The sequence below is a fragment of the Phocoena phocoena genome, chromosome 14 (assembly GCF_963924675.1).
Source record: "Phocoena phocoena chromosome 14, mPhoPho1.1, whole genome shotgun sequence".
Lineage (NCBI taxonomy): Eukaryota > Metazoa > Chordata > Mammalia > Artiodactyla > Phocoenidae > Phocoena > Phocoena phocoena.
The window spans coordinates 26239830-26255002 of NC_089232.1; the positions used below are offsets into that span (position 1 = coordinate 26239830).

The 15173-nt window shown below is 41.7% G+C and overlaps 1 protein-coding gene across 3 annotated transcripts in view; it reads right to left on the reverse strand.

Annotated features, from left to right (window-relative positions):
* Positions 1-14322, reverse strand: part of DGUOK (deoxyguanosine kinase) — a 36158-nt gene extending 21836 nt beyond the window's left edge. For 2 of the 3 annotated variants that reach the window (XM_065891140.1, XM_065891139.1), the window contains exons 1-2: positions 14150-14291; positions 2179-2291 (exon numbers count right to left, since the gene is read on the reverse strand). In XM_065891140.1, coding sequence (XP_065747212.1) covers positions 2179-2291; positions 14150-14291 — 255 coding nt within the window. Of the gene's footprint in view, positions 1-2178; positions 2292-14149 lie in introns of all 3 variants that reach the window. The other variant, XM_065891138.1, reaches the window with a different exon arrangement.
* Between the last annotated feature and the right edge of the window lie 851 nt (positions 14323-15173).

Here is a 15173-nt window from a genome sequence, read left to right on the forward strand (position 1 = left end):
TTCGACATCAAATTCCAGTTCTAGATTACCCTCAAAATTAGCTATTAAAAAGAAAAAAGATATAGCTACAAAAATATTCATCATTGTGACATTGTTTATAATAGGGAGAAATTAGAAAACTAAGTTTTCAAAATAAAAGACTGAATAACTAAATGATAGCACACCATATTATGCAGTATACAGCAACCATTAAAGTGACATTTATTTTACCTTGTAAAGGTAAAAGGAAGAAGACCTTGGATATCAAGTGACACGCAAGTGACAATCACAGTTTTTGTTTTAAAAGAGGAAATGTATATATGTTCTGTACATTTATATAAGTGTATGTAAATATATACATTTTCTCCTTTGTAGATAGAAATCTAACAGGACAAAAATGTTAACTGTTTTACCACTGGATAATGGGATTATGGGAGTATTAGTTATCTAAGTTTTGACAAAATTTAGTGGTTTAAACAAAAAACATTCATTAAATCCATTTCTGTTGGAAAGGAATTTGGGACACAGCTTAGCTGGGTGGTTCTGCCTCAAGGTTTTCCATGAGATTTCAGTCACGACATTGGCTGAGGCTACAGTCATCTGATGACCTGACTGGGGACTGAAGGATCTGCTTGCAAGACTCACTCACAAGGCTGCTGGCAGGAGGACTCAGCTCCTTGCTGCATGGGCCTCTTCACAGACAGGTATGCCGCATTATATGGCAGCTGGCAACACCAGAGCCAAATGATCAAAACAGAACAAAATGGAAGATACAATGTCTTTTATGACCTACCATAAAAAGTCATGCACTGTTAAACCTGCTACACTGTCTTCATTAGAAGCAAGTCACTAAGTCCAGGTCACACTCAAGGGGAGAATTAAGGTCCACTTCTTGAAGGAAAGAGTATCAAACCATTTGTGGATATATTTTTAAATCCCCAAAACAGGTGACCTGTGGCATACTCAGAAAAAGATAATTTATTTTCTAAATGGAAAAGTTAATTCACAAATACACACACGCATGCACACATATACATATACACATATGGAGATAGTTTAAAAAACAAATATCCTCAATAAGTATTTTATTTGTCTGCCAAAAAAGGTAACACAATCCTAAGTTGGAATAACACATAAATGGCACCCAGAACAAGTTCTATGATATTCTATACCATTTAGACTACATCCAGAATGTCCTGTTCAGCTCTGAGTACCACTCCTACTAAAATCTAGGTGGAAAACTAACAAACTGGAGCACATCTCCTAGACAAAGTTACTTCAGCATGAGAAATAGTCTGGAGGAAAATGGTATTTGGTTTCAAAGAAAGAAGACTTGAGGGGGAGAAAAAGCAGGCAAATCATTGCCTTAGAAACGTACGAAGGGTTGCCATATGGAAAAGTTAAAAGACTTAACAGGCAGAATTTGAACCAATGAGTCAGAGTCACAGGTATGCAAAGTGGCTCATACAAGAACTTTCTAACAATAGGTTGTAAAAACAAGAATGATGCACTCAGTGAATGTTCCCAGGACTGCAGGAGTCTGTGGAGACTAAGGCATGGTGCTGCCACTCCCTCAGCTACCTCTAGTGTTCACGTTCACATTGGTTCTTCCCTACTCACACTGATGTGGCTGGTGGTTTGGTGCTCTCCCAAAGCAACATACCTGACACCAGGGCTTAAGCCACGAGGCATATGTGGAATGTACAGTGCTTGGGATGGCATTGTACATAGTATGCACTTTATATAAACGTTAGCTATTATTTCTGCATTGACTCAAAATGTGACAAGATACTCTCTAAGGTCCCTTTCAACTTCTAAGACTTCATCAATTAAGTTAAAATCATTATAATTAACTACTAATCCTTATGGTCAGTTTCAGTAATATACTTAAAGGTAGGAATGACAAAATTAATCTTCAAAGCCAGGATGGCTGCACATGCTTTGGGAAACCACAAAGAACAGAGACAGTCACTTATATAGACATGTAAAAACCACGAAAGTCAAAACTAAACATATTCAAACAAGTCATATCCTCTTTGGTGTACATGGTCGCTTTAGGCAATGAAGGTGCTGATATTTTAAAAAGGAGATTCAAACTGGACTACTTCACCTACTCAGAGCAAATCAGATTATTACAATTAGTTTATTCACCTATGCTCACCTATGCCTGCCAACTACCCACCACAACTGAAAACTTACGTTTTGGGTGCCAGCAGCCTGGACATTCTGCCATGTTGCTACAGGTTCTGTAGCTACGTGCCACTCTGGGTAAGTTTTCGTGAGTAACTTCACAAAGGTGGATTTTCCCACAGCTGCAATGCAAACAGCATGTATTGGGATGCATCTCAAATCAGGGCTGCAGGAGAAGGCTGCTATTAAACTCTGTCACAAATGCCCAACTCAAGGGAACAAGTACCAGTTTTTCCAATTTCAAAACTCAGCAGCCACACATCACTGTCAGACTAACCAGTCACCATAATGAATGCAGGCAACAGGGAGGAAAAATACCCTTAAGATTTGATTTGTAATTTTAATGTCCCAACCTCTCAGAGGAAAAGAGTATTTAATAACAGTTAAAAATGGAATAGACTCTCAAAAGTAGATGAAATCAGCTACATGTGTTGTAAAGCTTGAATCGCACAGTCCTATTTATTCGGTGACAGTATAAAAATTACAAGTTTTTCAAGATAGAAAATGAAGACAATGACCCTCATTCATTCAACAAATCTAACCAATATTCAGGGAGTGCTATTATGCTCTCAGACTGTCCGGCACTGGAGGTACAATGATAAACAAAACACAGGATGGATTTTGCCCTCACAGAGCTTGTACGAGAGACAGATACCAAATAAGCACATGAGTAACTAATAACAAATTGTATTAAGTGCTAGGAAAGAAAAATGCAGGATGGCTCTAATGTAGCTCAGGAGATCAAGGAAGGTTCCTCTGAAAAATGTTACCTGAGGTGAGACCTGAAAGACAAGGACTGGTCAGGCCAAGAGTGGGGGAAAGGTTGGGAAAAGAGGAAAACGGCGTACAAGAAGACAGAAGAGGAATCTGTGGCCCTGAAGTGACAGTGTGGTCAAACGAGGGAGAAGAATGGCTCAAAATGTGTGTGGAGAGGCTGGTAGGCAGGCCAGGGCCAGGTCACATGGGGCCCTGTACCATGGTAAAAAGTTTGAATTCTATTCTAAGGGCAACGGGATATCAGTGATGATGGGTTTTAAGCAGGGAAATGACCATGTCATTTTTAAAAGACCATCTCATTTTTAAAAGACCACTCCACCTGCCGTTGCACTGATGTAGAATTAGGCAGACCAGTTAGAAGATAACAGTAGCTTCAACCAAGGAGAGAGCAGAAGAGGTAGAACGCAGTGATTGCTTTGAGAAATATTTTGGAGATGAAATTAACCTAGTACCACAACATTCAAGTTCTCTTTTCCCATTTACACCAACATCTAGCCCATACCTTCCTGAATTCCAGACTCACTATCTAAGAGCCCTCCAGACATTTCCACTTGGATGTCCTAGAAACAACTCAAAGTCAATATATTCCGTAAATGAACTCATCATCTTCCCCACCAAACTGAGCTTTCTCCCATATCCCAACCGCAGGGTAAGACAGCACTATCCACTCAGTCAGGACTTCTTCCTTCTCTGCCAAACCTCAAGTGGCCACCAACTGCTTTTGAACCTGCCTTCTAAAATTTCCACATCTGTCCTTTTCTCTCTATTCCCACCTCCTGCTCAAGACCAGGCTTTCATTTCTTGCCTCTCCAACTCTGGCCTTGCCCTCTTCAATCCATCATTCATACTGCAGCCACACTGAACACAAAGTAACACTGCTTAAAATCCTCTGGCAGCTCCCTATTGCCTTCACAACAAAATTCAAACCCTTTAGCATGGCCTATAAAACACATCAAAATCTGGCCCCTGCATAGACCTCTCTGCCTCACTTCCCTTCAGGCATCCTGAGCTCCCACTGGACCAAACTCTTTGCAACTCTAACCATGCCGTGCTGTCTGCTGCAAATGTGACTTTGCATATGCTTTCTCCTCACCTGGCCAACTCCTACTCAATCTTCAGATTCCGCTCAGATACACCTCCTGTGTGAAGGCTTTCAGGACCCTGATGCCTCTAAGTTGGATTAGCTCCTCTGTGCTTGGCCTGGCAATCTGGGTAAGACTCCATCACTGCCATTGTAATTCTGTTTCTCTAAGTAGAAGATGGGGTTCCTTCAGGGCAGGAACCAAAGCCCAGACTAATGACCTAGCTGAATGAATAAAACAAGTAATACATTATTAATTCCACTTCCCTACGAAACCCACATTTGTTAAAAATCAAAACATGAACCATACAATGTGCTTGGAGCTCAATCTCCCCTACGAGAGGTGATCTTTCTCAAGTGAGTTCTACCCTTAGGAGGAACCCAAGTGGAAGGAAGAGAAGGAAGGGGGAGGCACCCTTCCAGTCAATTCTATCAGCCACTCATAGTTACTGATCAGGAGCAAAGAGACATCTCAGCAGAAGAGCCCACACATCCAATATCTGACATTTATTACACACCACTCCAACTCCTCTCTGAACACACAGGGTAAAGAACAAACACATAAATCTGTACATCTTGTACAGTCACACTCATCTCTCAGTCCCACCTCCACCCAACTCCTGTGTGCCTTTGCACATGTGCTCAGCCTCTGCTCCTCCCACACTTCAGTGAACAAATGCCTTCCCCAGCTCTGCTCAGCCTGTGTCTAAATCCCTTCCCCCACTAAGCATAAGGCCCACCTCTTCCGCAAAGTTCAGGACATCTCCAGCTCACACCAAATTCCTACCACACTGGGCAGCTGAATCAAACAAGCAATATTTATTAACTGCCTCTGATACATTTAGCATTTAATTGTTTTGATTGTTTCATGAGCCTCAATTTTGGTTTCCTAACAGGATCTGAATCTCTGAGGTTGGATCACAGGAATCCACATTTTTAAAGCATGCCCCAAGTGATCGTGATGCAGACTTATACTAGAGATTGCTATCTAGAACAATCTGATCACAATCAACAGAGGTGGTTTTTTAAAAATATGGGTTCCAAAACCACATCCCAGACTACCAAATAAAACCCTTTGGGCTTGTCATGGAGTGCCCAACAGAGTTGCAGGAAATACAAATTGGTTGAATTTGTTTATTATCAGATACCTACCTGTCCTGAATAGTCCCTACTTTAAAATATTTGGCACAGATAGTCAATATTTAGATTGCAGGTTGGTGATTAAGCCTAAAACATGGTCTCTGGCTATGGGCTGAAAAATTATTTTAATTAATATGAAAAGATGAAGGTAACTGATTTGTTAGATGGGTGGGGTTGAATGGTTGTTAGAACTACTTAAATTTTTTAAAAGTTAAAAACAACTACCCAAGGAACGATTGCAGATGGAAAGGAAGGGCCCTGAGGGTTAGGGCGTACCAACTTCACCTCTGAGATCAGAAGGGCAGTCAGTACTCTGAGAAACCGACTTATGCCATTTAAACACACAAAACCCAGAATGCCAATAAATGAGATGTAATGGGAAATATACAGTTCCAATTACTGAAACAGTCACACCAGGGCAACACCCCCACCTTGCACACCATCCCCCATTTCAAAGCTTTTGGAAATCCAGTTTAGCAATGAGAAGCCAGAGTTTCAGCAAAGAATGACAGTAAATCGTGGTGGAAGGTCCTAGGAGCTTTGCCATCCATGATGCTGTAGGGCTTGGAGAGCCTGGGTAATTTTCCACAGGGCGGCATTTCTTAAAACTGCATTCCAAGGGAACTCAGCTGCGCCAGGCACCACCCACAGATATGGAATAATTATTTTAAAAAATAATTCAAAATTATGTATTTATATTAAAACTAGACATAACTTTTTTTAAAGCTATGATACCTGACTGTAATAGTTTTTTTCTTCCTTTTAAGAAGTTTTGTAAAACAGAAATATAGATCAATGGAACAGGATAGAAAGCCCAGAGATAAACCCGTGCACATATGGTCACCTTATCTTTGATAAAGGAGACAAGAATATACAGTGGAGAAAAGACAGCCTCTTCAATAAGTGGTGCTGGGAAAACTGGACAGATACATGTAAAAGTGTGAGATTAGATCACTCCCTAACACCATACACAAAAATAAGCTCAAAATGGATTAAAGACCTAAATGTAAGGCCAGAAACTATCAAACTCTTAGAGGAAAACATAGGCAGAACACTCTATGACATAAATCACAGCAAGACTCTTTTTGGCCCACCTCCTAGAGAAATGGAAATAAAAACAAAAATAAACAAATGGGACCTAATGAAACTTCAAAGCTTTTGCACAGCAAAGGAAACCATAAACAAGACCAAAAGACAACCCTCAGAATGGGAGAAAATATTTGCAAATGAAGCAACTGACAAAGGATTAATCTCCAAAATTTATAAGCAGCTCATGCAGCTCAATAACAAAAAAACAAACAACCCAATCCAAAAATGGGCAGAAGACCTAAATAGACATTTCTCCAAAGAAGATATACAGACTGCCAACAAACACATGAAAGAATGCTCAACATCATTAATCATTAGAGAAATGCAAATCAAAACTACAATGAGATATCATCTCACAGCAGTCAGAATGGCCATCATCAAAAAATCTAGAAACAATAAATGCTGGAGACGGTGTGGAGAAAAGGGAACCCTCTTGCACTGCTGGTGGGAATGTGAATTGGTACAGCCACTATGGAGAACAGTATGGAGGTTCCTTAAAAAACTACAAATAGAACTACCATATGACCCAGCAATCCCACTACTGGGCATACACCCTGAGAAAACCATAATTCAAAAAGAGTCATGTACCAAAATGTTCATTGCAGCTCTATTTACAGTAGCCCAGAGATGGAAACAACCTAAGTGTCCATCATTGGATGAATGCATAAAGAAGATGTGGCACATATATACAACGGAATATTACTCAGCCATACAAAGAAACAAAATTGAGCTATCTGTAGTGAGGTGGATGGACCAAGAGTCTGTCATACAGAGTGAGGTAAGTCAGAAAGAGAAAGACAAATACCATATGCTAACACATATATATGGAATCTAAGAGAAAAAAGAAAAGGTCATGAAGAACCTAGGGGTAAGACGGGAATAAAGACACAGACCTACTAGAGCATGGACTTGAGGATATGGAGAGGGGGAAGGGTAAGCTGTGACAAAGTGAGAGAGTGATATGGACATATATACACTACCAAACGTAAAATAGCTAGCTAGGGGGAAGCAGCCGCATAGCACGGGGAAATCAGCTCAGTGCTTTGTGACCACCTAGAGGGGTGGGATAGGGAGGGTGGGAGGGAGGGAGGGAGACGCAAGAGGGAAGAGATATGGGAACATATGTATATGTATAACTGATTCACTTTGTTATACAGCAGAAACTAACACACCATTGTAAAGCAATTATACTCCAATAAAGATGTTAAAATAATTTAAAAGTAAAAAAATACATTAAAAAAGTTTTGTATTTTTTTTAAGACAAATGTTTTAAAGTATTCCCAGGGGTCTCATAAGAAAGGTGTTCTCTGCTTTTCCACTGCTACACTGGCCTCCTCCTAATGAGCAGGACATCTGTATGCACCGAAGTCTCTCTTCTTCAGGCAGGGCCGAATGACAAATGCCTCCCTCTGGTCTCTATGCTGAGCACTAGCCTCTTTTGATATCATTATCTCAGACTTATCACAATTAAGTTAGATCCCGGCTTAACTGTTCTCTTTCAATATGCTTTTTAATATCATGAAATTTGGGAGGTATCAGATGTCATAAGCAGCATTAAGTCTTCCTTTAGGGCCCTGGCTATCACTGTACTTTATTATGTGTGCCATGACTTGAGAAAGGGTGGGAGGTACTTTGTTAAGAGTACATTATATCAACATGTTGATTTTTATTAGCACCAGGATCGTCATTCCACAGGCTGGATCAAAGAGTTCTGTTGTTAACATTCATCTCTTCCTAAATAATAGTTCTTTTCTCCCACAAATTTTTTCCATAAACTACAATGCCTGTTATAGCTACATTATACTAAAACCTAGTAGTAAGAAAACAGTATCTGATGTAACACTCAAAATGATGTATTATTTTAAATTAAATACAGTTGTAGTTCATGACAGCCTCTTTAAATATACCATCATCTTCAGGCATTTTCTTCTGAACAAGATGTAAAACCCTGTACCAAAAAGCAAACAAAAGCAGTAAATATAAAGCTGCCTATCTTTAAACAAAAAAATTCTTCCAAAGAAAATTTAAAGCCTTTATTTCAGGAACTACATTTGATGCTGCATTCATTCATTCAACCAACAGATGTTTACAGAGTAGCCACTCATGGTGGGTACTATAACTAAAACGATGAAGTGAGCTGAGATGCTGCCCTCAAGGAACTTAAGTCAAGGCTAAGCACCCAGGATCAAATAGGCTCTGAGCCTAAAAGCATTCTGGGAAAAAAAAATCACTCAGCTGACTTAAAAGAAACTTGATATATTTCAGCCCTGATTACTTTTATCTTCTTTTCATGAGAAAAAAAAATTTGTTGTTTAAAAAAAAAGTTCCTCACAGCTTCCAGAGTACAACTCAAACTTCTGCGTTTAGCATGAGACCCTTGCTGATCTGGAATGCCCTCACCACCTCTGCCCACCAGGTGATTCATCCTTTCACTGTCACCTTCTCAGTGAGGTCTCCTGGAACTCTCTCCAGCTCCACTTTATCCTTGGGCAGAGTTAATTACTGCCTGCTCTGGTCTACAGAGGCATCACACTGTAATTATTTGTTGACTCACCACTCTCTCCCTCTAGACTGGGAGCTCACTCTCTGAAGACAGGGACTAACCTTATTTCCTTTGCATCCTGAGTATCTGGCCAGGTGCTAAGAATGGAGATGGATGGATGGAATGAGGCGAATCACAGAAACAGAGAATCCAACTTATTCCAAACACTGTATATTGGATACAATGTTTGGATTAAATAGGTCTTTTTTTCCCTAGAATTCTTGCCCAAACGTTTATACTTAATGAAAGTAAAAGATGACATTAGTGATGTTAAATCACTAATTTTGAATGCTGGAGGATATGTTATTTAGGGAAGCTCTCCACTGCTTTACATACAAGTCTCTAGATGGCAAAAGTGAGGTTTCTTCTCTGTTGGGTCTTTGAAAATCAAAATGAAAAAAACAAAAAGAAAAACAAAGTGAGACTAGTCTGAGTTGACTCACTGACAGTATTTCCTGCGGCGATCCTTTCTTCAATTTAGGTTTGTAATCTTAAAATAACTGGCTTTGGAAGACGATAATACACTTTAGTGATGAACACACTTAATAGATAGGCTAGGTATTTTATTTTTTAGATTTTAAGGGATTCTAGGTTCCAAGCTTTTGACTCTTAATCACACATGGCATATGGCTCATAACACAGGCTAGATGCCCTTACTTGCTACTTCACTGATCCATTTTCCTTACATGCTGCTATCTGCACCCACAGGATCGGATTAAGATTTAGAGCAGCAGGACTACAAGAAAAGCATATCTAACTCTATGATAAACATATCTAACTTCAGCTGGGTCAGGGGTTCACCTTCCCCTGTTCAGGTTTCCTGAATGGATACTCTCATTTGGGGGGATGCCACCTGTGGTTAGAGAACAAGATAACTATTTGATCTGATAGTAAAAGCAGTTTACCGTATTTCCTCTGTGGACACCAACGACTAACTTCCACATGGATATCACAGCACAGGATTCAAGTATCTGGTAAACACTGAATGAGTACAATGGGCCAGGTGTGGGTTAGGTGCTGGTGACACAAAGATGAACAAGACACTACGTGGCTAACCCAGGGAAGGTACAGAAGGTGCAGACAATCTCAACAGAACTCAAGTGCTTGCAGCAGTTGAGGGTACAAAATGCTACGTGAGCACACAGAGGAGGAGGTGCCCCGTTCTGTCTGGGGAGAGTCATCACAGTGAGTGGGGTGATGGAGAATAGTAGGAGACAAAACTAGAAAGAGCCAGATTAAGGTCCCCCAGTCCACTTCTCATTAGTCACACTTTCTTTAGGCAACTGCATTCACTTCCAAGGCTTCAACAACTACCCCCACAAGTCAGCAACTTCCACAGCTGAGATCTCAGCTCCAATCTGTCTCTTCACTGCAGGCACTTACCCTAATCTACCTCAGAACATCTATCTCTGTTTGTCTCAGAGGCACCTCCTCCAAGCATCACTCTTACCTCCCCAGACTTCCTCTTCCTTTATTCCCATCCTCAGTTTTCAGAGTCACTGTCCAAATTAAACCTCCTTATCCCTCACCTCCAAGTGGCCACCAAGTCCTGTCAATCCCACTTCCAAACTCTTTCTCAAACCATCATGTCTTCTCTGTTCCACCATTCTCTCTGTTCAGGCCTACATCTTCCCTCCCTCCAACGACTACAATAGTCACAAAACCTAGTCTGTCTACTCCAAACTCTGTTCCTATTCATACATTCAACAAATTGGATGCAAGGTACGACGGGTACTATAGCAAACGAGACACACAAAGTGCCTGCTTTATGAAGCTTTCTTTTTATTTATTCATTCTAGCCAATTCCCTTTTAAAAATTAATCTGGCCATGGCACATGCTGGCCTTAAGTCTTCCGTATCCTCCCACAGCCTACATGAGAAACTCCTAGCTGTTCAACATCTGGCATATCCTACCCTTCCAAACTCTTGTTCTGCTGTCCTCTCACAGGCCCTTTAAACTCCAGGCACAAGCCTGATATTAAAACTGCATGTTTCTTCAGGCTCTGCGTTGGCAAGTGTTACTTCCTGTGCCTGGAACACTCTTCCCTCTAGGGTAGGAATTCCTACCCCAGAGATTCTGAGTTTCCATGTCCAAACATAGCACTCATCACACAGCACAGAAATTATGTTTAGAAGTCTGCTCCTCCCACTTACTTGTGAGTTCCTTAAAGGACTGCATGAGAAAGCAAGAAGGATGCATAGAAATCTGGAAAGGTGAAGAAGAAAAGGTCAGGAAAATTGGGAGAGGCAGCTCAAACCTCACCTGATGGTCTGTCCAAACCACTTACTTTGTGAAATACTCTGTACCTCTCTGGGCTCTGAGGACAGAGCTTCCTTTAGGGGCATGTTTCCCAAAGTACGGGACAGAACATCTTTAAATAACACCATGAGGCAGGCAGCCCTTCTCATTCCTTTCAATGTTTCTGATTTGGCTGGAGAAAAACACACAGCTGTGGTGACTGGTCTCACTTTAAATTCAAGACCACTAAGTCCAAATGGGTCCTTAACGCAGCTCAGCAATTCTATATTTCTTCTGCTCACTCACCAGACTATTTTTTTTTTTTGTGGTACACGGGCCTCTCACTGTTGTGGCCTCTCCCGTTGCGGAGCACAGGCTCTGGACGTGCAGGCTCAGTTGGCCACGGCTCACAGGCCCAGCCGCTCCGCGGCCCCGGGACCGGGGCACGAACCCGTGTCCCCTGCATCGGCAGGCGGACTCTCAACCACTGCGCCACCAGGGAAGCCCTCCCCAGACTATTTCATGTCTTTCCTCTCTCCTCACACTCACTCTTTGCTGATCTTTCTTCTTATTTCACTGAGAAAACAGACACAACCAGAACACCCTTCACCAAGTTCCTGCCACGCCTGCTAGAGTCAGTAATCATTTATGTTGCCATTCTCCCCGTTATTAGGGATAAACTGTGCTCCTAGGTAAACCCAACCTCTCTCCACTTGGGCAAGAAATTCCATTCCTTCTTGCTTACTAAAATCACTCTGGAAAGTCTATCCTCTCTCCTGTTTCACCAATCTTTTCCCTCTCTACCAGCTTATAAATATCATCTAATTCCTCTTACAAAAAGAAAAAAAAAACGAAAAAAACAACCCTTTCAACCCTCTTCCCATTTCAGCTACCACCCCACGTCTCCCCTTTCTAGGAAAACTTGCAAATAGTTGTCTTAACCCACTGTCTCCAATGCCTCACCTTCCATTCTTCTGGAACTTATGCAATCAGACTTTCACCCCCCCCCCCAACTCCTATAAATTGCTCAAGTTCACCAAAGAGCTCCATTACTTGAACAGCATTACACAGTCCTTTCCCTGAACACCTTCGCTTGGTTTCCAGCATATCATTCTTTTTGGCTTTCCTCCTATTTCAGTGGTCATTCCTTCTCAGTCTCTTTTGCTGGTTCCTTCCTATTGCTTCAATCTCTCTAACATTTGCGTGCCCAGGACGTGGTCCTTTTCATCAACACACACAGGCTCCTGGCTTTAAATACCATCTACATGTATAACTCCAGTCCAGGGAGACTCTCAACTCTGGACTCATATATCCAACTGACTATTCAACAATCCTACTTACATATCTAGTAAGCATATAAAAACCTAACATGCCTAAAACCAAAAACTTGACCCTCTGCCCCCAGGCTGTTCTTCCCACACTTCTCCATCTAAGAAAACTGGAACTCTGTCTTTCAAGTTGCTCAGGCCAAAATGATTAGAGTTATCCCTGACCCCTCTTTATCTTATACTCCACATCCTCCTGTTACCAAATCCAGTGTACCCTGCCTTAAATGAAAGTAGAATCTAATCACTCCTCACCACCTCCACTGTTACCATCCTGGTCCAACACATCATAACTCATCATTGCAACAACTTCCTGACACCTTCTATTTTCAACATATCAGCCAGAGTGATCTTTTTATAATCTAAGTCATATCATGTCACTTGACTGCTCAAACCTTCCAACAGTTTCCCATCTCAACCAGAGTAAAAATCCATAATGGACTATACAGTCTATACAATCTAGCCACCCCTTACCAACTGACCTCATCTCCCCGCACCTTCCCCCTTGCACACTCCACTCCAGCCACAACGACTTTCCGCCTGTTCCCTGAACACGCTTCCCACCTCAGGGCCTTTGCACTTGGTCTTCCCTTTGCCTGGAAGATTCTTCTCCCCATTATCCACATGGTTCACTCCTTCACCTTCCTCAGGTTTTTGCTCAAATGTCACTTTCTCAGTGAGGCCTGTCTTGATCATTCAATTTAAAATTGCAACTTCCCTCAATCCCTCAACCCTGAATTTTCTCCATCACACTCATTATCTAACATACTGTTTACTTTGCTTACTTTATATTGTTTATAGTCTGTCTCTCTCTACTAGGGTTCCCTGAGAGCAGACTTTTATTTGTTCTGTTCATTGCTGCATCCTCAGTGCCAGGAACAGTGCTGGAATATGGAAGTTGTTCAAAGGGCTATATGTTTAATTTGTAAACTGAGAAATTCTCAGTTTGCTGTTAGAATGTCTTCAATACTTAACACTTGCTAATCCCTTTTTAGGGCTCAGCACTTTAGCAGGTAAAAGCCTCAAGTAAGAATTTAGTAACATTAGAAACATTTAGTAACACTGAAATGTTTTGCTTTCATTTTATTTTAAAATTATTTTTATTTAAGGTACTGGACTTCTATTCTCTCTTATAACAGTTATTTTTAATTTAACACACGTTTTTAAGTTTAAAAAGTGAGCTGCTTCTAAGAAAAATGCTAAGAAATTATAGTGGGAACAGCAAAGAGACATGGCAAAAACAGTGAAAGTGGTATCTGAATGACTGGAGTTTAGGAACTCTCTTAGGGTAGGGTTGCCAGATAAAATAAGGACACCCACTTAAATCTTAATTTTAGATTTTTTTTTTTTAGTGTATGTTCCAAATATTGCATAGGACACAAACTAAAATATTATTCGTTATCGGAACTGCTATTTTAAATGGGCATCCTCTTTTTCTCCCCTAAATCTGGCAACCTTATCTTAGGAGAACAAAGAAATTGCACCCTGCTCCTTGTCGCTTCCATCTTTCTCTACCAAAACAAGCTAGCTCTTGTCCTATCTACGGACTGCGTGGCTTTTATGCCTCAATAAGCCTGTCCCTGTGGGAGAGTACTGAGGCCTGACGTCTGAAAAATCCAACTGGCAAAGGCCCACAGCGCACCTTTAGAGGGGAAAGGTTTGGCAGCTCAGAACAAGCAGTCCGGCCGCATCTGCTCGAGAGGGAGGGGGTTCCAGGCCCCCTTTCCCAACCTCTCAGGCACCTGCTCTGCGGAGGCCGAGGCTTGGCAGCTACTTTCGGCCCTTACCAATGTTGCCTTCGATGGAGAGCCTTCTGGGCCCGCGCCCCGCGTGTAGACCCCTGGAGGGGGGCACACCCTCGAGTGGGCGCTTAGCCATGGACTTGGAGGATGCTCGCAGCAGCCTTAGATAGAGCCAGCCGGCGATCATCCCACCGATGATTCACGAAGCGATCACTTCCGCCGAGAGCACTTCCTCCCACGGTGTTCACGCGCTCCGGCGCGCCGCTGACGTCAGGGGAGAAGTGGGTGGGTTGAGTTGGCTTGAGGGGAGGGGCCAAAGGGACTACCCTGTTCTCGCGATGTTTGTAATAAAGAGTTGCAAAAAGGAAGACGCCTAATGTGGGGTTGCGGGAGAGTTTAATGACAATTGGAGTTGGTACTGTGAGGTTCGCCCTCTCCGTTTCTGCCCACCGGACAAACAACGTTTAAAACGACACATAAGTCAAGAATTCCATCACCTTTGCATTTTTGTATCGCTTTAGAATAAATTTCATAACTAAAGACAAATAAAAGTAATTGTAATTTTAAACGAGTTTTTTTTCCCCAAGTGTTTGTTGTCTGGCTTTTATTCTAACATGGGAAAAAATTGGACAGTTTTAAGTAGGAAAATGATGCAATCTGATGATTTACACAAATTAACTTTTTCCCATTCCCTGTAACTTGCACCACAATGCTGGCACCTTATTGAATAAATTAACAAATTAGTTTGTCAATTACACCCCACCTCTTATTTTGCCTCTTGAATGAAGTTCACTCAATCTATTTGCATAGTAGCCAAAAATTCCGTAAGAATAAAGAGGGTGGAGGCTTAGGGACTATGTGTGGAACTCATTTAAACCAGATAGATTGGGTTCTGTGGGGTTGAACCATGGCGGGGTGAGGAGGGGGGCGGGGTGGCTGGTGGGGATTCAGAATAGGGTTTGTAAAGGCTTGAGAAGAGCAAGGGTAGAGAGAGATTTGCTGGTGTATAGAACTGGAGTCTAGCTGTTGGTGGAGAATTGTGTTCTGCAGAGGGACAGGGACAATTCTG